This window comes from Salvelinus alpinus, chromosome 2 (genome assembly GCF_045679555.1).
Source record: "Salvelinus alpinus chromosome 2, SLU_Salpinus.1, whole genome shotgun sequence".
Classification (NCBI taxonomy): domain Eukaryota; kingdom Metazoa; phylum Chordata; class Actinopteri; order Salmoniformes; family Salmonidae; genus Salvelinus; species Salvelinus alpinus.
Genome location: NC_092087.1, coordinates 80,927,026 through 80,952,169, shown reverse-complemented (window position 1 = coordinate 80,952,169; position 25,144 = coordinate 80,927,026). Strand labels below are relative to the sequence as shown.

Below are 25,144 nucleotides of genomic sequence, written 5' to 3'. Positions count from 1 at the left end.
CATGTTGTGGGCAGTGTGTACATAGCCTGTCTTCTCAATAGCAAGGCTATGCTCACTGAGTCTGTACAAAGTCAAAGCTTTCCTTAATTTTGGGTCAGTCACAGTGGTCAGGTATTCTGCCACTGTGTACTCTCTGTATAGGGCCAAATAGAATTCTAGTTTGCACTGTTTTTTGGTTAATTCTTTCCAATGTGTCAAGTAATTATCTTTTTGTTTTCTCATGATTTGGTTGGGTCTAATTGTGTTGCTGTCCTGGGGCTCTGTGGGGTCTGTTTGTGTTTGTGAATAGAGCCCCAGGACCAGCTTGCTTAGGGGACTCTTCTCCAGGTTCATCTCTCAGTAGGTGATGGCTTTGTTGTGGAAGGTTTGGGAATAGCTTCCTTTTAGGTGGTTGTAGAATTTAAAGGCTCTTTCTGGATTTTAATATTTAGCAGAATTCGGTCTAATTCTGCTCTGCAATTCTGCTCTGATATTTTTGCAGAATTTTGCATGCAGTCTCAATTTGGTGTTTGTCCCATTTTGTGAATCCTTGGTTGGTGAGCGGACCCCAGACCTCACAACCATAAAGGGCAATGGGTTCTATAACTGATTCAAGTATTTTTAGCCACACCCTAATTGGTATGTCGAATTTTATGTTCCTTTTGATGGCATAGAAGGCCCTTCTTGCCTTGTTTCTCAGTTCATTCACAGCTCTGTTCAAGTTACCTGTGGCGCTGATATTTAGACCGAGGTATGTATCGTTTTTTGTGTGCTCTAGGGCAACAGTGTCCAGATGGAATTTGTATTCGTGGTCCTGGCAACTGGACATTTTTTGGAACACCATTATTTTTGTCTTACTAAGATTTACTGTCAGGGCCCAGGTCTGACAGAATCTGTGCAGAATAACTAGGTGCTGCACCAGATCATCAGCAAACATTTGACTTCAGATTCTAGTAGGGTGAGGCCGGGTGCTGCAGACTTTTCTAGTGCACTCGCCAATTCATTGATACTCTCTCTCACTCTGAACCAGAATTGATCAAGACAAACAAAGATCCATCCCCTCGACTTTGACAGTCAGAGCAGAGTAGTCCTGCAACTCAGGGGCAGAGAGGAACCCAAATAACCCAGCTAGGCATCCATGGAAATGAAAGTCAACACAGGAGGAAAGAGATCTGTAGCCAGAGGTCATCGCTGTCCACCCTGGTTTGCTATCACATTCTACAGTCTTCCCACCCAACACCCACCCATTCCAACTGACACAAACAGGCCACACACTAACAAACATATATACACACATGCATGCCCACTCACACAGAAAGAAAACAACATCCTCTCCAAAATAGCCATTGGCAACATTGGTCGGGGGATTCCATTTCCTGAAATGCCATATTTGACTAGGACAATTGGTTTGTGCTAGTGTGTTGACCGTAAAACTTTGACTGGGGTGTCTGGGTAATAAACAACTATAGCATAATCCCTGGGCACTTGGGAGACAGGTTAGCAAGCAAGCAGAGTAATGGATGTGTACAGTGTGATTGCTAATCAGAAACTAGCAGTAGCGATTAGCGAAGGGGGGTAGCCTAGCCTAATTTAGTCCACTTAAACAGGTGCTAATCTAACCTAGTGGTAGCAGTTAACAGAGTGGGGTGGTTTAGTCCAATTTAGTCCACTTAAACAGGTGCTAATCTAACCTAGCAGTAGCGATTAGTGGAGGGGGGTAGCCTAGCCTAATTTAGTCCACTTAAACAGGTGCTAATCTAACCTAGTGGTAGCAGTTAACAGAGTGGGGTGGTTTAGTCCAATTTAGTCCACTTAAACAGGTGCTAATCTAACCTAGCAGTAGCGGTTAGCAGAGGGGGGTAGCTTAGCTCATTTTAGTCCAGTTAAACAGGTGCTACTCTAACCTAGCAGTAGCAGTTAGCAGAGGGGGGTAGCTTAGCTCATTTTAGTCCAGTTAAACAGGTGCTAATCTAACCTAGCAGTAGCGGTTAGCAGAGGGGGGTAGTTTAGCTCATTTTAGTCCAGTTAAACAGGTGCTAATCTAACCTAGCAGTAGCGGTTAGCAGAGGGGGGTAGCTTAGCTCATTTTAGTCCAGTTAAACAGGTGCTAATCTAACCTAGCAGTAGCGGTTAGCAGAGGGGGATAGCTTAGCTCATTTTAGTCCAGTTAAACAGGTGCTAATCTAACCTAGCAGTAGCGGTTAGCAGAGGGGGGTAGCTTAGCTCATTTTAGTCCAGTTAAACAGGTGCTAATCTAACCTAGCAGTAGCGGTTAGCAGAGGGGGGTAGCTTAGCTCATTTTAGTCCAGTTAAACAGGTGCTAATCTAACCTAGCAGTAGCGGTTAGCAGAGGGGGATAGCTTAGCTCATTTTAGTCCAGTTAAACAGGTGCTAATCTAACTAAGCGGTAGCGCAGGTTGTTAGTTTAGCCTACTCCATTTATAATAACAAGTAGCCATACGGAGGAACAGACCAGCGGATGGGGGATTAAATGAACTGCTGGGCTGCTATTTAAAGCCGCAGATGAGAAAATTGTAAATTACTTTCTCAGTGTCAGCTGAGCTAAAAATAGAGCCGCTTGTCTTTACACTTGTAGGCTACACCAGCGGCTAGCTGTGCAACACTGGTAGAGAGAGGAGAAGAGAGGATGCTGGTGGTTACATGTTTGAATTTAAAAAACACACTGAAAATAAAGAAATCAGCATTTACTCACTTTGATTGGATTCTAGCTACACATTATAATACACAAACATAAAATAATAAGGTATGTGTAATACAACCAGCCTTGTAGGCCTAACATGTCATTTTATCCTACCTTGTATAAAAAGGTTGAAGAAAAAAATACACATTCTGATTGATTCTTAAGTCTTAAAATGTTAATTGTCACCTCCAAGTCCATAAATTACCACAATTCTGGCTAGGCCTACTCTATAAAAACATCCTACAGATTAAAACACATTTTGTAATCATACTATGAAGTAAACCAACAGTCATTAACATTCCCTCATTGCCTAATGGTCATCCACAGGAGCCTGTTATTCTCCCTGATGTCCATACATCAGCCTGTTATTCTCCCCGATGTCCATACATCAGCCTGTTATTCTCCCTGATGTCCATACATCAGCCTGTTATTCTCCCTGATGTCCATACATCATTCTGTTACTCTCCCTGATGGCCATACATCAGCCTGCTATTCTCCCCGATGTCCATACATCAGCCTGTTATTCTCCCTGATGTCCATACATCAGCCTGTTATTCTCCCTGATGTCCATACATCATTCTGTTACTCTCCCTGATGGCCATACATCAGCCTGTTATTCTCCCTGATGGCCATACATCAGCCTGTTATTCTCCCTGATGGCCATACATCAGCCTGTTATTCTCCCTGATGTCCATACATCAGCCTGTTATTCTCCCTGATGTCCATACATCAGCCTGTTATTCTCCCTGATGCCCATACATCAGCCTGTTATTCTCCCTGATGCCCATACATCAGCCTGTTATTCTCCCTGATGTCCATACATCAGCCTGTTATTCTCCCTGATGCCCATACATCAGCCTGGGGCACTGAGGGGCAGATGACATTTTTCGGCAGCATGACTGACTGCTGTTCTCTCTCACTGCCCCCCAGGCACAAGGGTCAGCCTGCCATGTTGCGGCTGATATGGTATAGAAATAGTCTGCTGTTTTTGAGTCGCACTGGTGCAGTCCTTAATGGCAGTCCTTGATGGCAGTGTGACAATATGTCCCGTACAAACTTGGACCAAGGTGCAGAGAAACACAGTAGGCAGAGGTGAGGATAAATCCAGAACATTTACTGACGCTTAAACACCAAAGCACTGGCACATGAATCACTAATCAAAACAAGAAACCTGAGCAACCAGCCCAGTCCACAGAGGACCTAAATAGTCATACACCAGGTGAACCCAATAAGCCCAATCAGGCTCACCTGGACATAAGGGTGCCCTCCAGTGGCACCCTCAGGGAGTACACTCAACAGTGACCTGTGACAGGCAGTCCTTGATGGCAGACCTTGATATGATTGTAGGTTGGGGTTTAGGTGACAGTATAGTGTAGAATATGTAATAATGTCAAGATAGATGCGTGATTAGGTAATAAGGCTAAGATGTTGTTAACTGTGACATGCATTGATGCTGATTCAAAGAATCATCTGTTTTCAAAAGACATTGTACTTTTTGGTTGTTCAGAGATAGATACAAAAGGCCATAGAGAAAGGGGAAAAGGGATGGAGAGAGGAAAGAGAGAGAATAGAGAAAGAACAGAGAGAGAGAGAGAGCGAGAGAGCGATGGTATAACATGCAGAGCTGTAAGGGTCGCAGCTGTCAGTAACTAGGCCGCAGGGACCAACGTCTCATCTCTCTCTTTCTCTCTTTCTCTCTCTCTCTTTCGCTCGCTTGCTCTCTCTTTCTCTTTATCTCTCTCTCTCTCCTCTCTCTCTCTCTCTACCCCTCACTATATTCCCTCTCTCTCTCTTCCTCTCCATTTTACCCTATCTTTCTCTCCCCCTCCCTCCCTGTACCAGCTCTCTCTCTCTCTCTCTCTCTCTCCCACCTCCATCCTCTTTTCTCTTCTAAATCACATTATTTAGTCAGCATTATGTCTGAGTGAGCGAAATGAGAGGCTCACATTAATCCATTACTCATCTCTATAGCGATGCTTTCAGATGGGCCATACCATATTCACCACACAGAGTCATATCTCTAATGGGACTTAATGTGACGTATATCTCAACAAATCGAGGACTTATGAAAAGTAGGGAACGTTCATCGTTCATTTTCTTCTTTGGAATGAATGATTTTCACAGTGTTTAGCCTGTCCTTAAGTTACGCAAAAGAACGGCAATTTAACTTCAATTTCAGTTTCAATTTGGCCTTAATGACATAACTATTATTACTTGGGTCTATGTGGGGAAAGAGCCTTTAGGGATTTCTATATGGGGTTGTCTAAATGTGAGCTGTTTAATTAATGGAGGACTTTTATGTACGCAGTGTAAGTAATGTGATGATGACGTACTCAACGCGTACGTACTCATGTGTTTAAGTGTTGGGTGGATGAACATATGGTTGCTGAAGATGAGTGACACATTCATGCTCTTCCTCTTCAAGACAAAAAACAAAAAAATGACCTAGAAAAGTCGATACACTTGTCAAGGATACAATAAAAGACCAAAACTCCGACTATGTGAAAACTACACCTAAACTACACCTTTAGTACACCTAAACACTATTCATCTATAAACTGTCCAGTCTCTAGAGGTTGTGCTTCTACAACTCATCCGCTCTAGACTACTCGAACCCGGTAACTTGATCTTTTCTGGGCTTGCTGCCGTGTAGAAACCTCCCTCCGCCACATTCAGGTGCAGTCCAGCCTCTTCAAACAGTTCCAACACTCAGCATTTTCCACCAAGCCTTGCAGCCTACCACACCGCGGAGTCAAGATGGAGAGGAACCGTGAATACCTTCATCCAGCAGTGGGGGGAAGCTTTTACAGGGCATGTACTAGCGCTCTGCCAAGTGGCAATCAATCATGACCCACTCGGGACCTGCCCACGCCCCTCCGTCTGCCTACTTCTTCTGCCACGTCAACCCCAGCTCCCAGCAGCTCTGTCCCCATGGTGATATGTGGTGGCGCGGTTGGGGGTGGTGCATGACCCGCCAGTCGGCTACGAGTAGAGATTCCGATCCCCTATATAGTCATGAACATTTCCTGATTCACATAATTTACATCTTTGGGCTTCTTTCACGTTTCTCTGTCCCATTGAAGGTAGTTTCAGCTAAAATTGTGAGACAGCTAACGGATACGCTAATGCCTCATTGGCATGGCTGCGTTAGCTAGCATATATGCTAGTGAGCTTTACATTAGCATGGCTGCGCAAGATAGCTTAGCAGCTACAGTATCTTAAACTGATGATGATGGGAGTGAGCGGCCATTGTTGTTTGTGCTAATCTATTCCACACACATAGGCCTGTGTAATTGTGATGCTATCAGCTAGACATGAGGTGAGATTTGTGCTCAGTCAATCAAGCACGATTAGGCATCCATTACAGGTCTGTCAATCATGCGTGTTGTAACTTCCTGGTGATGTTATGTATTCACTTTGTGTTGCTACGGCTTCCACGGGATGTGATGCGTTAACAGGGGTAGTGATGTAAAGGTCAGAGCCTCTGGCGGAGGGTGATGTCAAATGCCTGAGGAGATGTTTCTGAATAGAGAGAGAGAGAGGGTGAGAGAGAGAGAAAGAAAGGGGGAGAGAGAGAGAGAGGGTGAGAGAGAGTGTGAGAATGAGAGAGAGAGAGGGTGAGAATGAGATAAATAGAGAGAAAGAGAAAGAGAGAGACAGAGAGGGAGACTGGATGAGTAAGAGTGAGAGTGAGCAATAAGAGAGCCAACAACAATACTCCAGGGCCATGTGAAGTCGTGACTCAACTATGAGTATGAAGGCTACCCTGTCTGCATTTATATACAGTAGCTCTCTATTCCTTTTGCTATAGACTGTATGCCTTTTCTGTAGACCCATTTTTACAGTTATATAACAAGCTCAGATAGGATTTTATGACCTTCGCCGTGTCAATCTTAAGATAGCCTTTCCACATTATTTTAAAGGGGGAAATGGTATTGGTGCATCAATTTATGGACGTTTAAATGAATTAATTATATACTATTGATTCTTGAAAATGTTGTTGTTTAACTGCATATTGCCCCTTTAACACTATGCACAATGTGGTAAACGCTCCAGTGCAGTACACAGTACAGTAGACGATACAGTACAGCATGTTTCAGTGCTTCACTGACTGATTGTGTTACTGGAGGGTTATCTGAGCTGACTCTTTGACGCTGATTCACACTCTACTGGGTTAAAGGATCTACACACAACAGATCAGAACAAGGCTGCTCCCAGGACGTGACGTGGCCTCAAACCCTCAGAGTACTGTACAATGGGTGTGTCTCTGTTTGAGCACGCATGCCACTCGCATGAATTCCATGTGAATGTGTGTTTACATGTGTGTGTCTCTCCTACTGTATGTCAGCCCCACATTTACCCTCAAACTCTCTCTCTCTCTCTCTCTCTCTCTCTCTCTCTCTCTATGTATATACAGTGGTTCTGTGTCGCTCTCTTCTCTCCTCTGTCTCTCTCTAAGACACACAATACACATCCTTTACCTCACGCACAGACCTAAATCCCTATAGTGAATCACATTAAAGACAGTGCTTTATTCTTTATTCTTACATTATGAACACATGAAATACCCCGGGGTCTTCCCATTGGTGAGATAACATGTGATTAACCTGTTCATAACTCTCTACTACCAGACAAGCTCTAAGAAGAGCCCTCATCCGCTGAGATTCCCAGCCCATTCTAAGGCTGTCCCAAATGGCCCCCTGTTCCTTATTTAGTGCACTACTTTTGACCGGGGCCCATAGGGTTCTGGTCAAAAGTAGTGCACTGCATGGTGGATAGGGTGCCTTTCCGGACGTAGTCTGGACTATTCTAATGGATGAACTGCTTAGACAGACGGAGGAGATCTCTGGAGACACAGGGAGAGACGGTGAGGGCCCTATTTGAGTGCTTTGATTTCCATTTTTTTTTCTGATCCGTGAATCTAATTCTGATCTTCTGCTGTCTGGGAGAGGAGAGTGGGCGAGAGGGAGGGAGAGTGTAGGGGAGAAGGAGACGAGAGAGAGAGAAAGTGTGGGGCAGTCGAAGGCAGGGAGAGAGAGAGAAGGGGAGAGAGAGAGAGAGAGAGAGAGAGCGAGAGAAGGTGGGGCAGTGGGAGGAAGGGATCGAGAAAGAGAGAGAGAGAGAGAGGTGTGTCGGTGGTAGGCAGGGAGGGAGAGAGAATGATAGACAGATAGAGGGGGGGGATCCGAGGATAGAAATAGAGAGGGATGAGAGTCACGAAACTGATTGACAGAGAGAGAAAAACAGATGAGAGAGATACACACAGGAGATAATTAGAGAGACTGATTGATTAACATAGAAAGAGAAAGAAAACCAATGAGAGAGGAAGAGAGAAAAAGAATGAGGGAGAGAAACAGAGCGAGAAAGAGACAGAGATAATTTATGGAGACTATGCCCCAGATGTCCATTAGAGGGTCATAAGGAATGGATGGTCCCTGGCTATAAGACACAAGTCTGCTAGTCTGCTCTGCCTGGCTGGCTGACTGGATGATTGAGCTGTGATCACCCTGCCTATAGACTGTCTCCAGCTGCCTAACTACACCAACCTGGACAGACGAGATGCCAGCCATAGTCGTGCATTTTGGATTAAGAAGCAGGAAGTTACCACCTATTCTCTGAGTGTGTCCCTCGATAACTCAATCTCTCTCTCTCTCTCTCTCTCTCTCTCTCTCTCTCTCTCTCTCTCTCTCTCTCTCTCTCTCTCTCTCTCTCTCTCTCTCTCTCTCTCTCTCTCTCTCTCTCTCCTTCTCTCTCTGTGGCACTAAAACCAAAGGTCTTCATCACTCTACCTAATTCCCCTCCTCCTGCTCATCCTCCTCCTTCTCTTCCTGCCGTTAAAATGTGACATTCGACTGATAGCCTGGGCCAGGTGTCCTCTCCTCTTCTCCTCCTCTCCATCGTCATCACTCATACAGCACAGCGCCACAGTGTTCGTACCTGCAAAAGGTTGGCTATAATTAGCCACCCACTGCTAATGCTAACCTTCTTATGTATCCACTATCCAGGTCCCCTATCCAGAGGACAGGAGGTTGTAAAAGACAACACAATACACTTCTTTCTCATTTGTGACGGGGGAAACACTCGGCCTCTACGATTGTACAGTAAAGAACAGCGTAGTGCAGAAGGTGGTGTACGTGTTGTTTACTCCCTATTCAGGTAGCATTGTAAGCTAGCTCGGCTTAGTTCCAGTACGTGTGATGAGGAGAGGACAGAAGGTTGTGTACCAGTCACTGTGCTGTCCCCACTCTGTCGGTCTCTTGTTTTATTCTATAATATGTGTCTTGGCCTTGATCCAGACCGGGGGAGGTGCAGCGGGAATACGATGACGAGACGCTCCAAATCTCATTGGCTGTCACCTGCAGCGCCAGGCCGGGGGACATCAATTGATGAAGCCGTGAGTGTGACAGTGTGTGTGGGTTGGGGAGGCTTTGTGGGTACCTACTTATTTCAGTGGAGTGGCACTTTTCATTCCACAAAGGAATCAGTCACTAGTAGTTGAACATGACCACATTAAGCACGATGATGGTGTTTTTACTATGTCATAACTCATCGTGATTCGGTCTCATCGAGTCCTAAAATAACGTTAAGACATAGCTGCGTAACTTCAGTGAGTGAGTTATTGATTGTGTGTGCACGCATGTGTGTTTGTATGTGTGTGCGTACCTTCGTACATGTGTACTGTATCTATCCATATAAGGGTGCGTGTGTTTGTGTGTGTGTGTGTGTGCGTGCGTGCGTGCGTGTGTGTTTGAGCTTTTGGCATATGTGTGTGTGTGTGTGTGTCAGTGTGTCTGTGTGTGTGTGAAGTAAACACAAGATCTGCCAAAACCAATCACTTGATCCCTAAGATCCCCCTCCATTCACTGACCCTGACATTGGGGCTTTGACAGAAAAGGAGGCTGACATTTTGATTTCCATCTGGGCAGAAGGAAGTGCCGGGTAAAGTGCAGATTACCCTTCTCAGAGGAAGGGAGATGTGTCAGGACTCATTGGTGGACCCTGCCACTGACAAATACACAACGTTTACCCTTGTTTAAGGAGGGAGAGCCCAGGCCAATCTTTCTGCCTCAACTATACGACCCTGTTACTTCAAAACACCATTTGTTTTGTGCTCATCCATTTTGTACGAGTCAGTCCACTCTCTCTCTCTCTCTCTCTCTCGTGCCCACAGGGGAGAAAATCAATATGGCCTCAGTAGACTCAGTACACCTCTCTGTTCTGTGGGTTGGATGAACAGACTGGACACTGGAGGCTGTTTCTGACCCATTTCTCTTTCTACTGACCACAGTGGGGAGAGTCAGGATTGGGGTCACTTCTGTTTCAATTCAGTCAATTTGAGAAAACGTACATTTATGTGAAGTAATGTGAATTTTTATGAATTTAAAAATGTCATATTTTTTCATATATTTTTTTTACGGAGTTGTGCAGTCAAAAACCATATTTACCTGTGTTTTATATATATACAATGCTTTCAGAAATAATTCAGACCCTTTCCCTTTTTCCACATTTTATTCAATTACAGCCTTATTCTAAAATGGATTAAATAAAACTAATTCCTCATCAATCTACACACAATTACACATAATGACAAAGCAAAAACGGGTTTTTATAAATTTGTGCAAATTAATTCAAAACAAAAACAGAAATACCTTATTTAAATAAGTATTCAGACCCTTTGCCTTGAGACTTGAAATTGAGCTCAAGTGCATCCTGTTTCCATTGATCATCCATGAGATGTTTCAACAACTTGATTGGAGTCCACCTGTGTTAAATTCAATTAATTGGACATGATTTGGAAAGGCACCCACCTGTCTATATAAGATCCCACAGTTGACAGTGCATGCCAGAGCAAAAACCAAGCCATGAGGTCGAAGGAATTGTCCGTAAAGCTCCGAGACAGGATTGTGTCGAGTCACAGATCTGCGGAAGGGTACCAAAAAATGTCTGCAGCATGGAAGGTCCCCAAGAACACATCATTCATAAATGGAAGAAGTTTGGAACCACCAAGACTCTTCCTAGTGCTGGCCGCCAGGCCAAACTGAGCAATCGAGGGAGAAGGGCCTTGGTCAGGGAGGTGACCAAGAACCCGATGGTCACTTGGACAGAACTCTGTGGAGTTCCTCTGACAGTTCCTCTGTGGAGATGGGAGAACCTTCCAGAAGGACAACCATCTCTGCAGCACTCCACCAATCAGGCCTTTATGGTAGAGTGTCCAGGCAGAAGCCTCTCCTCAGAAAAAGTCACATGACAGCCCGCTTGGAGTTTGCCATGGAAACCATGTGCTTGATGTATTTGATACCATTCCACCTATTCCACTCCAGCTATTACCACAAGCTCGTCCTCCCCAATTAAGGAGCCACCAACCTCCTGTGATAGACATCTAATACTTACATGTATCATGGGTGACCTGGCTGCAATCTCTCTTTAAAACTGTAAAAATCAGCATTTGAAGCATAATAGTGACAGTTTTGTCCAATGCCTCCAGGAAGCATCTCCAGCTTACAGTTATACATAACGCCAATCTGTTCTCCATTGGATCCTCATTAGACACACATGTCCCTCACATGGGTTTCTACGCATGACAGATACATGCTGCAAACCAGCCACACACACACACACACACACACACACACACACACACACACACACACACACACACACACACACACACACACACACACACACACACACACACACACACACACACACACACACACACACACACACACACACTTCATTTCAACGTCCACCATCATTATTGTCTGATAAGACAGTAACACTCCGCAGCCCCAGTATTCTGAGTTCATCCAATTACTATGAAAAGCAGCATCTCAATCTACCGTCCTCGGGTGTTTCTCAATCTGCGTACTACCGTGCTCCACACTCTCATGCTCCAGGTGCATTCCTATGAGGACGTTCTCTTGAGTACGTTGTTGTTAGGACAAGAGGGTGGAGAACCCATAAGACGTTACATTTGAGAGGCCCTCGCACTCCCCCTACTGTATTACCTCACGCTGCATCTCCCCATTCACTTAACCTTCCTCCAGACAGGACAATGGCAACAATAGACAAAACAAGATATACACAAAGCAAATGATTTACTTCATAATTATCAGTTAGATATATATGTGAATCGTTAAACAGGCAAAAATGACCTAAAACTAATGTTATGCAAGGTACAGTAGATGTCAATTATTTGTGGGTAGCTAGCTAGCCAGTTAGCCCTATTGACTTACTATGGACTTACTATGGACCCATTCACTGAAACTTCCTTCTTCTAGCCAGGGTAATGGCAATAGAGACAGAACAAGATTTTACTTCATAACAATTAGCTAGCTACACTACCGGGTTAAAAGTTTTAGAACACCTACTCATTCAAGGGTTTTTCTTTATTTGTACTATTTTCTACATTGTAGAATAATAGTGAAGACATCAAAACTATGAAATTACACATGTAGTAACCCAAAAAGTGTTAAACAAATCAAAATATAGTTTACATTTGAGATTCTTCAAAGTAGCCACCCTTTGCCTTGATGACAGCTTTGCACACTCTTGGCATTCTCTCAACCAGCTTCATGAGGTAGTCACCTGGAATGCATTTCAATTAACAGGGGTGCCTTGTTAAAAGTTCATTTGTGGAATTTCTTTCCTTCTTAAAGTGTTTGAGCCAATCAGTTGTGTTGTGACAAGGTAGGAGGTGTATAAAGACGATAGCCCTATTTGGTAAAAGACCAAGTCCATATTATGGCAAGAACGGCTGAAATAAGCAAAGAGAACCAACAGTCCATCATTACTTTAAGACATGAAGGTCAGTCAATACGATGCATTTCAAGAACTTTGAAAGTTTCTTCAAGTGCAGTCGCAAAAACCATCAAGCGCTATGATGAAACTGGCTCTCATTAGGACCGCCACAGGAACGGAATAGCCAGAGTATCCTCTGCTGCAGAGGATAAGTTCATTAGAGTTACCAGCCTCAGAAATTGCAGCCCAAATAAATGCTCCACAGAGTTCAAGTAACCAACACATCTCAACATCAACTGTTCAGAGGACACTGCGTGCATCAGGCCTTCATGGCCAAATTGTTTCAAAGAGACCACTACTAAAGGACACCAAGAAGAATAAGAGACGCGAAAAATGGACATTAGACCGATGGAAATCTGTCCTTCGGTTGGAGTCAAAAGACCGTGCTCTGTTTTTCGCAGACTTTTGATTTGGACTCCTTCTCCGACCCTCCTGTGCTCCAATTTGCATGCTCGCAGCACGGTAGTATGCATTTTGAGAAACACTCCTTGTCTCTCATTTGTCTAATTGAAAACAACACTGATAGAGTCACAAACACGTTCTAACCATTCTACCTGGGAGAGAAACATGTCAACACAAACAGATTGGACTGAGAGGCCTATTATTCTCCCCAATGTGTGAGCTACAATGTGTGGTAAAAAAGTATGCACCCGTACTGTAACACTGTAAGTCGCTTTGGATAAAATAATCTGCATAATTGGCATGTATTATTATCATTACAACAACCAATTATTGTCATGTTGTATTTCCAGTAAATACTAAGATAGAACACCAAATGTTTCACTTAATGTTCCAATGGGAAAGTCATGACAATCCCTGCTCCCAGCGCTGTTCAGTAACTGCCAACCAATGCCTTGTTATAAAGCCTGGTCCCAGATCTGTTTATGGAGTTTCAAGATAGCACAAACAGATCTGGGACCAGGATATTGTGTTAAAGGCTACACTTGTCATTAAACTGCATGTGATTCTTCCATGCTAGCCCAGTGCGTGAATATGAGATATGCGCTACAGTTTTTAATGCAATAACCCCACTTTAAACTAACCAGAACTCATAAAGACTTCATAACTCCATTTTAAGGCCTCTATAAATTCTTATCTATGCTTCTCTTCTCATTAAATGGAACTCATCCATGTTAGCCCAGTGTGTGTCAATATGAGCAGTGAGGTAGTAATGAGATATGGCTGGAGGATGGAGGACTGGAGGATGAGGGGATGAAAGGGACGATCTGTGTGTCAGGAATGAAGGGCAGCAACCTGAGTCAGAGGAGACATCACTGGCATGTAAGGCTGTAGTAGTGGTGGTGGTTGGGAGGTTGTCAAGCCCCAGCCAGATAGAACACAGCAACACACCAACTAGAACAAGCTAGCCACAGCAAACTGTTATGTAAACACTTCAGTTATGTGGGAAAAGTCCCGTTTATTCACCTCTTGACCTCTCTATCTCTCTCACTCCCTTTCCTTTCTCTTCCCGATCTCACTCATTTTTCCTTTCTCTATTCCCCTTGTTTCTTTGTCTTCATATCTTCCTGTCTCTGTATCATCCCCGTTCTATTGTTGCCCATTCCTCTCTTCCTGTCTCTCCCTTCCCCTTCTCCATCCCTTGTTCTCTCTGGGGCATTGTCTCTGTCTACTACAGTATAGTGGGAATGTTGTTGTCCTCCCAGAGACAGTAGAGGAGGCTCTGCCACGGGCCATACACACACACACACACACACACACACACACACACACACACACACACACACACACACACACACACACACACACACACACACACACACACACACACACACACACACACACACACACACACACACACACACACACACACACACACACACACACACACACACACACACACACACATACACACCTCGGCCACCAATCATGCAGACAGCAAGGCAGGCAGTCAGGGATCAGGTTAGGTTGAGGCCACGTCCAATGACCTGTCTGTGTCCCAAATGGTACCCTATTCCCTACAGTATATAGTTCACTACATTTGATCAGTGCCCATAGGGCTTTAGTCAAAAGTAGTGCACTATCTAGGGATAGGGTGCCCCTGTCTCCTGCCATCAGGGCCACTGACATTTGACTCAGGCAACCTTGACTTCCTCCCTCTCTCCCTCTGACTGACTGCAGCACCTGCTGCGACCAATCCACCCGCATCACATTACCCTCTGGGCCAGCTACGGTGGCCATTTTGTTTCCTAAGCACAACAACAGTAGTTCCCAGAAGTATTGAAATGTGCAAGAAAGGCAGAAGAGAAGAGAAGAGTGGAAAAGGTTGAGGTCAGTTGAGGAGTCAAGAGTCCTTAGATCCCCTGTAGGCTACTGTCTACTGTGATGGTGGTCTGGTGAGCAGAATACAAAAGGACGCTGTTATTAGCACCACCGCAGATGGGCTGTGATAAAGGAGAGGGGTGTTGTGAGGGATTGGGAGTGCTGTGATATTTGGTGTTGGGATCGTTTGGTAGGCTGTTCACCTGTTTATGGCAGGTTATTGTTACGTTGGCAATGATAATAGGTTGGATGGGGCATGTGTTATTGGGCAGTGCAATGTAATGGATAACATTACATTGGTGGGGGGCTGCTGGAAAAGGGTGTGCATTAGTCACTATGGCTTTCATCAGACAGGCCCCATTCTCTCATGACAGTTTAACCGCCCAGTAGGAAATATTGATGCCTAGAGTCACAAAGACAAACGCTAGACATGCATCGGCATCATGCCCCCCCCCCCCCCCCCCCCCCACACACACACACACACACTAACCTCCCCCCGCCCCCCCCCACACACACACACACACTTTTCAACATAGGTCCATTCAAATCAAATGAAATCACATGTAATTGATTTAGCAGATGTTATTGCGGGTGTAGCGAAATGCTTGTGTTTCTAGCTCCAACAGAGCAGTAGCATCTAACAATTCACAACAATACACACAAATCTAAAAGCATAATAATGGAATTAAGAAATATATAAATATTGGGATGAGCAATGTCGGAGTGGCATTGACTAAATACAGTAGCATAGAATACAGTATATACATATGAGATGAGTAAAGCAGTATGTAAACATTATTCAAGTGACTAGTGATCAAAAATGTATCACTAGCCACTTTAAACAATGCCACTTAATATAATGTATATGTATATACTGTACTCTTTATCATCTTCTGCATCTTGCCATCTTTATGTACTACATGTATCACTAGCCACTTTAAACTATGCACTTTTATGTTTACATACCCTACATTACTCATCTCATATGTATATACTGTACTCTATACCATCTACTGCATCTTGCCTATGCCGTTCTGTACCATCACTCATTCATATATCTTTATGTACATATTCTTTATCCCTTTACACTTGTGTGTATAAGGTAGTAGTTGTGGAATTGTTAGGTTAGATTACTCGTTGGTTATTACTGCATTGTTGGAACTAGAAGCACAAGCATTTCTTTCACCTCCCTTATCTCACCTCACTTGCTCACATTGTATATAGACTTATTTTTCACTGTATTATTGACTGTATGTTTGTTCTACTCCATGTGTAACTATGTGTTGTTGTATGTATCGAACTGCTTTGCTTTATCTTGGCCAGGTCGCAATTGTAAATGAGAACGTGTTCTCAACTTGCCTACCTGGTTAAATAAAGGTGAAATAAAATAAAATAAAATAAAATTTCGCTACACTCGCATTAACATCTGCTAACCATGTGTATGTGACGTACCCTGGAAGGTACGAACAAAGGATCCAATTCGGGAAAGTTGTATTCGTGGTCATAATGCTGATGAGTTACCGCCGCTCTGATATCCAAAAGTTGTTTCCGGCTGTATGTAATAACACAAAACATTTTCTGGGCTAATAATGTAAGAAATAACACACACAAAAAACAAGCCATTGCTTGCAACATCATTTCCACATTGCAACACATCCAACCATCCTCCTAATTACCATGGTGATAACAGAGATGTCAGAAGGAGCCGTCAGCTCCAGGACAATGAACCCAGCCATGATGAGGTTAGACGTCATAAAGCTGGATATGTAAATGGCTACTCCAGAAGGTCAATGAAACATTGTTCTCAATGGGGGAGGAATAGGTCAGGATTAGTCTTGAAGAGGAGGGTGTGACATTTCATTTGACTGTGTTGTTAAATTATTATTCAATTAAATAATTATCGCTGAAATGATACAATGTTAATTAACTGTTTAACTGTTGTTAAATTATTATTCAATTAAATAATTATCGCTGAAATGATACAATGTTAATTAACTGTTAATTAACTGTGTGTGTGTGTGTGTGTGTGTGTGTGTGTGTGTGTGTGTGTGTGTGTGTGTGTGTGTGTGTGTGTGTGAGGACTGATTTGGAGCTCTCTGGGTGACAGTGAGAGGTGATCTGTGGGTCTATACCTTACCGCTGTCAGGCTACTGAGGACACAACTGTGTGTGTGTGTGTGTGTGTGTGTGTGTGTGTGTGTGTGTGTGTGTGTGTGTGTGTGTGTGTGTGTGTGTGTGTGTGTGTGTGTGTGTGTGTGTGTGTGTGTGTGTGTGTGTGTGTGTGTGTGTGTGTGTGTGTGTGTGTGTAATAACCCAGGATGACTCACATTTTTTTCTCACAACAATAAACAGAACTCCCCTTGGTGACAATATTTGCTCATATACCTGACAGAGAGATAGAGAGAGGGAGGGGGAGATAGAAGGAGAGGGAGAGAGAGAGAGAGAAGAGATATAGAGAGATATATAGAGAGAGGGAGAGAGAGAGAGAGAAGAGATATAGAGAGATATATAGAGAGAGGGAGAGAGAGAGAGAGTTTGTGAGTGAGTGATAAAATGAAGAATGATCAGTCTCAGCCTGAGGGGACAGAGAGAGGGGAGCAGGGATCAGTGGTCACTCAGGTGAGACGGAGGCGTACTGATGATGTCAGAGCAGCAGCCAAACGAGATTAACCTGAACTAGCAGTAGAGCCACAGATCCACACAGATTCTCCTGAACTAGCAGTAGAGCCTCAGATCCACACAGATTAACCTGAACTAGCAGTAGAGCCTCAGATCCACACAGATTCTCCTGAACTAGCAGTAGAGCCTCAGATCCACACAGATTAACCTGAACTAGCAGTAGAGCCTCAGATCCACACAGATTAACCTGAACTAGCAGTAGAGCCACAGATCCACACAGATTCTCCTGAACTAGCAGTAGAGCCTCAGATCCACACAGATTAACCTGAACTAGCAGTAGAGCCTCAGATCCACACAGATTAACCTGAACTAGCAGTAGAGCCTCAGATCCACACAGATTCTCCTGAACTAGCAGTAGAGCCTCAGATCCACACAGATTAACCTGAACTAGCAGTAGAGCCTCAGATCCACACAGATTCTCCTGAACTAGCAGTAGAGCCTCAGATCCACACAGATTAACCTGAACTAGCAGTAGAGCCACAGATCCACACAGATTAACCTGAACTAGCAGTAGAGCCACAGATCCGCACAGATTCTCCTGAACTAGCAGTAGAGCCACAGATCCGCACAGATTCTCCTGAACTAGCAGTAGAGCCACAGATCCACACAGATTCTCCTGAATTAGCAGTAGAGCCACAGATCCACACAGATTCACCTGAACTAGCAGTAGAGCCACAGATCCACATAGATTCTCCTGAATTAGCAGTAGAGCCTCAGATCCACACATATTAACCTGAACCAGCAGTAGAGCCACAGATCCACACAGATTAACCTGAACTAGCAGTAGAGTCTCAGATCCACATAGATTCTCCTGAACTAGCAGTAGAGCCACAGATCCACACAGATTCTCCTGAACAAGCAGTAGAGCCACAGATCCACACAGATTCTCCTGAACTAGCAGTAGAGTCTCAGATCCACATAGATTCTCCTGAACTAGCAGTAGTGCCACAGGTCCACACAGATTCTCCTGAACAAGCAGTAGAGCCACAGATCCACACAGATTCTCCTGAACTAGCAGTAGAGCCTCAGATCCACATAGATTCTCCTGAACTAGCAGTAGAGTCTCAGATCCACATAGATTCTCCTGAACTAGCAGTAGAGTCTCAGATCCACATAGATTCTCCTGAACTAGCAGTAGAGTCTCAGATCCACATAGATTCTCCTGAACAAGCAGTAGAGCCACAGATCCACACAGATTCTCCTGAACTAGCAGTAGAGTCTCAGATACACATAGATTCTCCTGAACAAGCAGCAGAGCCACAGATCCACACAGAATGCAGACGAGGGAATCTGCTACGCAGCTAGATTGTACGGTGCCTTCAGAAAGTATTCAGACCCCTTGACATTTTGTTACGTTCATCCTTATTCTAAAATTGATTAAATCGTTTTTTCCCCTCATCAATCTACACACAATACTCCACAATGACAAAGAAAAAACTGGTTTTTAGAATTTTGGGCTAATTTAAAATGATTAAAAATTGAAATATTACATTTACATAAGTATTCAGATCCTTTACTCAGTACTTTGTTGAAGCATTTTTGGCAGTGATTACAGCATTGGTTATTCTTGGGTATGACACTACAAGATTGGCACACCTGTATTTGGGGAGTTTCTCCCATTCTTCTCTGCAGATGCTCTCAAGCTCTGTCAAGTTGGATGGGGAGCGTTGCTGCACTGCTATTTGCAAGTCGCTCCAGAGATGTTTGATTGGGTTCAAGTCCGGGCTCTGGCTGGGCCGCTCAAGGACATTCAGAGACCTGTCCCGAATACACTCTTGTGTTGTCTTGGCTGTGCGCTTAGGGTTGTTGTCCTGTTGGAAGGTGAACCTTGACCCAAGTCTGTGGACCTGAGCACTCTGGAGCAGGTTTTCATCAAGGATCTCCTTGTACTTTGCTCAGTTCATCTTTGCCTAGATCCTGACTAGTCTCCCAGTCCCTGCCGCTGAAAAACATCCCCACAGCATGATGCTGCCACCACCATGCTTCATTGTAGGGATGGTGCCAGGTTTCCTCCAGATGCGATGCTTGGCATTCAGGCCAAAGAGTTCAATCTTGGTTTCATCAGACCAGAGAATCTTGTTTCTCATGGTCTGAGTGTCTTTAGGTGCCTTTTGGCAAACTCCAAGAGGGCTGTCATGTGCCTTTTATTGAAGAGTGGCTTCTGTCTGGCCACTCTACCATAAAGGTCTGATTGGTGGAGTGCTTCAGAGATGGTTGTCCTTCTGGAAGGTTCTCCCATCTCCACAGAGGAACTCTAGAGCTCTGTCAGAGTGACCATCGGATTCTTGGTCACCTCCCTGACCAAGGCCCTTCTCCCACGATTGCTCAGTTTGGCCGGGCGGCCAGCTCTAGGAAGAGTCTTTGTGGTTCCAAACTTCTTCCATTTAACAGTGATGGAGACCACTGTGTTCTTGGGGACCTTCAATGCTTCAGAAATGTTTTGGTACCCTTCCCCAGATCTGTGCCTCGACACAATGCTGTTTCGGAGCTCTACGGATAATTACTTCGACCTCATGGCTTGGTTTTTCTATTTGTAGAGGTTCTAACAGTAGAACAGGAATGAATCCACCAGCCTGCCACATAGAGCTAGAGCTCATAGATTCTATTATTCTATTATATTTCACTCCAGAGGGTTATTCTGTATGTGCTATTAGACAGAAGTAGACAGGATAAATATACCCCTTCTCCCAAGACAATAACAGTCAAATAAATGTATTACATTTAAGTTGAGTATATTGCCAAATAAGATATTTTAGTTTTTCAAATAAGGCATTATTATGGATGTTATTGTTGAATATTCTCGAGACTGCATTAGAAGAAAAGGCTCGCGTGTCAAGAGCCATGTCTATGTGGTGTCTCTGAAGGGTGCACAACCAACCATAATAGTTCCTACACTATTTCCTCATTACAAAAGCATTAACAATAAGTTGTACGTCTTGTAACATTGTCTGACCCTTGCTAGAGGAGCACTTATCGGCCCTCTCTTGAACGCAGCTCTCTCCAAACCATCGTTCCTACACCATTGTCTAATTAGAAATGCATTAAGGAGAGGATGTAAAAGTGTGTACGTCTGACCCTCAGAATAAGAGCTCTTATCAGCCCTCTCTTGAACGCAGCTCTCTCTGCTTCGCCTGACTGCAAGCCAGTCTGGTATTGATTTCTCATTGGTTGATTTGTTTAACCACCCAGAGACAGTTGTTATTGCCTTGTGAGGGTGTAAATTCTGCCATAACTGCTGCTTGCTACTTCGATTGGGCATTTTACTGTTTACAATACCTGCATTTATTGGTTTGTGACTACAGAGAGGTACATTATAATGCAGGCACTGTAGCTAAACATAGTCCAGTTTTGAAAAATGGTAATACTCTACTTGATGGATGGACTGTATGAGGATATTGAAATAATAATCTGGGTTCACCCAAAACTAAAGTCTTACGTAATTGGTCAGTTGTTCGATTACATTCTGGGTCCAGAAATGTTGAGAGAAGAGATGAAGAGATGCTAGAATGAGGAGCATCGCCCTCTCTCTTTGAAAGTTACAGGCAAGTCTATGGGCCGAATGTCCCCTACCCTTCTGAAATTTGAAAGGTGCTTAACACCTGCGAAATTGTGATTTGTCCAAATAACCAGTGATGAACAACACATAACTACTGCTGCTCGTTAGCTATCGATGGCCATAGTATGAAGACAGATCTACGGTACCATGTATGTCTACGTGGTCTGTCCACCAGAGATTATTGACAGATTGTTATTGTTCACGGTCGTGATGCTTTCACAAACAAGTATGAAATAACTGTAGTAATTGACTGAGCCGCTCTTGTTGATTCAATATATAAACTCATTTTCATGTAATAACACAAAGCTAAATAAAATACAATCATGACAAATGTGTCAGCTGTAGCAAATCCACTTCCTTTGTACCTCTGCATTGAATGTGATCTGCAATACTTTAAATAAATATTTAATCTGACATTTTCTTCCATTGACATGCTCCATTACTTCAAATAGCCTCCTTACAAGACAGTCTATGTGGTCTTGTGTGTGTGTGTGTGTGTGTGTGTGTGTGTGTGTGTGTGTGTGTGTGTGTGTGTGTGTGTGTGTGTGTGTGTGTGTGTGTGTGTGTGTGTGTGTGTGTGTGTGTGTGTGTGTGTGTGTGTGTGTGTGTGTGTGTGTGTGTGTGTGTGTGTGTGTGTGTGTCTAGATTGTAACACACAGTATAATGTCTGAATACATAGATAGACGACAGGCTTAGCTGTATTTTCAGCCATATTTCTATGGTTGTTATATTGATGTCTGATATCGGTATGGTAATACCTTAACCACCAAAGGTCAACAAGTACAAAAACATGTTTATTATCCTCTGGCTGTACAGTACATATGAAGCACTTGCAGTCTTCTTTCAACTTATATCAAGTATGATGTACCTGACCAGGAACAACATTGGGCCCCAAAATCTGTGTATCATAACCAGAGCCTGGAGTTTTCACTGGCCATCGTGGTCAGGAAAAACTCATGTCCCTAATCATGACCATTATGATGTCTCACACCTGTGGGACAAATATTAATGAATCACATTAAGTAAACATCTACAGAAATTACTTTTCCAAAACAACAAATTAGCTAACATTTTACAATGATGGTGACTTCAGTCCCTCAGCTTGAGAGAGAGAGATTAGATGTATTAAAAACACCACTGAGTTCATAGAATAGTCTGCTTATTTTCACCATGAGTCCTCCTCCTCTTCTTCATAATCCTCCTCAGTGTCCCCCTCCTCCTCCTCCTCAGTGTCCCCATCCGCTTCCTCCTCTTTCTCTTCCTCTCCTTCCTCCTCCTCCTCCTCCTCCTCAGTGTCCCCATCCGCTTCCTCCTCCTTCTCTTCCTCTCCTTCCTCCTCCTCCTCCTCCTCCTCCTCCTCCTCCTCCTCCTCCTCCCCCTCCTCCTCAGTGTCCCCATCCGCTTCCTCCTCCGTCACTTCCTCTCCCTCTTCATCCTCCCCCTCCTGTGTCCCCATCTGCTTCCTCCTCTTCCTCATAATCCTCCTCCTCTCCCTCCACCCCTTCTTTCTCAAAATCCTCCTCCTCTTCATCAACCCCCTCTTCCTCAGAATCCTCCTCCTCCTCTTCATCAACCCCCTCTTCCTCATAATCCTCCTCTCCTTCCACCCCCTCCTCCTCCTCCTCCTCCTCAGTGTCCCCATCCGCTTCCTCCTCCGTCACTTCCTCTCCCTCTTCATCCTCCTCCTCCTCAGTGTCCCCATCTGCTTCCTCCTCTTCCTCATAATCCTCCTCCTCTCCCTCCACCCCTTCTTTCTCAAAATCCTCCTCCTCCTCCTCTTCATCAACCCCTCTCTTCCTCAGAATCCTCCTCCTCCTCTTCATCAACCCCCTCTTCCTCAGAATCCTCCTCCTCTCCTTCCACCCCCTCTTCCTCCTCCTCCTCCTCCTCAGTGTCCCCATCCGCTTCCTCCTCCGTCACTTCCTCTCCATCATCATCCTCCTCCTCCTCAGTGTCCCCATCTGCTTCCTCCTCTTCCTCATAATCCTCCTCCTCTCCCTCCACCCCTTCTTTCTCAAAATCCTCCTCCTCCTCCTCCTCTTCATCAAACCCCTCCTCCTCAGAATCCCCCTCCTCCTCTTCATCAGCCCCCTCTTCCTCATAATCCCCCTCCTCTCCTTCCACCCCCTCTTCCTCCTCCTCCTCCGTGTCCCCATATGCTTCCTCCTCCGTCACTTCCTCTCCCTCCTCATCCTCCTCCTCCTCAGTGTCCCCATCTGCTTCCTCCTCTTCCTCATAATCCTCCTCCTCTCCCTCCACCCCTTCTTTCTCAAAATTCTCCTCCTCCTTCTCTTCATCAACCCCCTCTTCCACTGAATCCTCCTCCTCCTCTTCATCAACCCCCTCTTCCTCATAATCCTCCTCCTCTCCCTCCACCCCCTCTTCCTCCTCTTCCTCCCCAGTGTCCTTTTCATCCTCTTCCTCCTCTTCTTCCTCATCAGTGTCCTCATTTTGTAAGGTGGGTTCTGTTTTTGATTTGAAAGTGTCTAAAACAGTAATGCGTTTTGGGTCCCAGACACAGTTCTCTTCTAAACCACTCTTCACCATGCCACAGTTAGGAGGAACCCAGGCTGAGTCGTAACCTTCGTCACGCCACGTCTTCTGCAAAGGGTGGCCTTTGAGGTCTATTTTTTTCACCTTCCCCACATTGACTTCAACTTTGATGACAACCTTCTGGTGTTCAGTGAGGTCCAGGGGGTATCTACTAGCCTTCTCCAGGTCCCGGCTTAGATACACACCCTGGCCCAACATGCCACGCTTGGACGGACAAAAACCTTTAGCCATGATTTTCTGTGCAGCCCACCAAGAGGTGCCATGGTACATGATGTAGGTTCTGCCATTCCGTGGCCCTGACAGACTCATTCTTCGTGCCCCAGCAGAAGTATTGAAGTAATCTCCTCCCCTCATGGCCATATCCTCCACAATGTTAAGGAATTCCCTCCCTGACCACAAATAAGTGTGTTAATGCACAATACTGCAGGACTGGACGAGTAAGAAAGGGGAAAATTAGTCTGACTAGGTAATATATATATATGGAAGGAAATAAACTACGTTTTACCTACAGTATATCAAAACAGAGTATATAACAGATGCAATTTGAAAAGGTTAAGTTGGATAAAATACTCACCAAAAAACGTCCAAGGTATATGGTTATACAGTATATTAGTTAGGTCACCTAATGACAGATCGATGTTGATCTCTAAAGGGAGGAACAGGTAAAAGTGATTCACCAGACAGATTATTCTACACCAAATGAAGTTGTTACCGGTAAAAGGAATGTAAATAGAAGTTATCTGTCCTCCTTTCGTTTTCAATCATACAGGAAATCACATGATCAGAGCAGGATGTCTCCTGGCCATATAAGGTAAAAAGGGGCAGTTATTTAGTTATTAGAGTTTACGCCACCCCTTTCTCTCTGTCTCTCTGTCTCTCTGTCTCTCTGTCTCTCTGTCTCTTTGTCTCTCTGTCTCTCTGTCTCTCTCTCTCTCTCTCTCTCTCTCTCTCTCTCTCTCTCTCTCTCTCTCTCTCTCTCTCTCTCTCTCTCTCTCTCTCTCTCTCTCTCTCTCTCTCTCTCTCTCTCTCTCAAATGGCTGCCTGGTATTTGAATTCAGTACTCGACTTACCCTTCGCTGGCTGTATCTGCTTACTGAAGAGACTGGCTTTATGGACAACCATAACTTGCACAAAACACTTTTTTTATTTTTTGTTTGTATTTTTAGTGAAAATGTAGTGATGTTTCTAATGATACAGGATGTCACATGTCTTAGTCATAAAGGAGGTTATAACAGAGCTGTTTTATCTGGGGAACAACACATATTGTAATCCTTGTATTTTTAACCAGAACTACGGCTGTGTATTGTAACCAGGGTACAGGCCCAAATGATGAACACTGTATAGTCCCTGTACTGTTCCAGCCAGGGTTGTGTTTCATTATGCAGCCAGCCCTGCGCACTGCGTCTCTTCATAAAGGAGGTGTCAAATGGCCTCTGCAGTAGCTAGAGTACTATCCCGGACCGCTATTGTTAACTGGTACAGGATCTCTGCAGACCGCTACTGTGTGTGTGAGGGTGTGTATGTGCGTGTGTGTGTGTGTGTGTGTGTGTGTGTGTGTGTGTGTGTGTGTGTGTGTGTGTGTGTGTGTGTGTGTGT

At 44.4% G+C, this 25,144-nt stretch overlaps 1 protein-coding gene and 1 pseudogene across 1 annotated transcript; one reads left to right on the top strand and one right to left on the bottom strand.

The window, feature by feature from the left end:
• LOC139541391 (claudin-4-like) overlaps positions 1-9,067 on the top strand; it is a 42,372-nt pseudogene extending 33,305 nt beyond the window's left edge.
• Positions 9,068-22,635: 13,568 nt separating this feature from the next.
• LOC139551290 (uncharacterized) lies at positions 22,636-24,301 on the bottom strand. The gene is made up of 2 exons (XM_071362759.1): positions 24,123-24,301; positions 22,636-23,937 (listed from the first exon to the last, which is right to left on the bottom strand). Exon 2 carries the CDS (start codon positions 23,906-23,908, stop codon positions 22,778-22,780), a length of 1,131 nt encoding a protein of 376 aa, XP_071218860.1. The 5' UTR covers positions 23,909-23,937; positions 24,123-24,301; the 3' UTR covers positions 22,636-22,777.
• Positions 24,302-25,144: the final 843 nt, after the last annotated feature.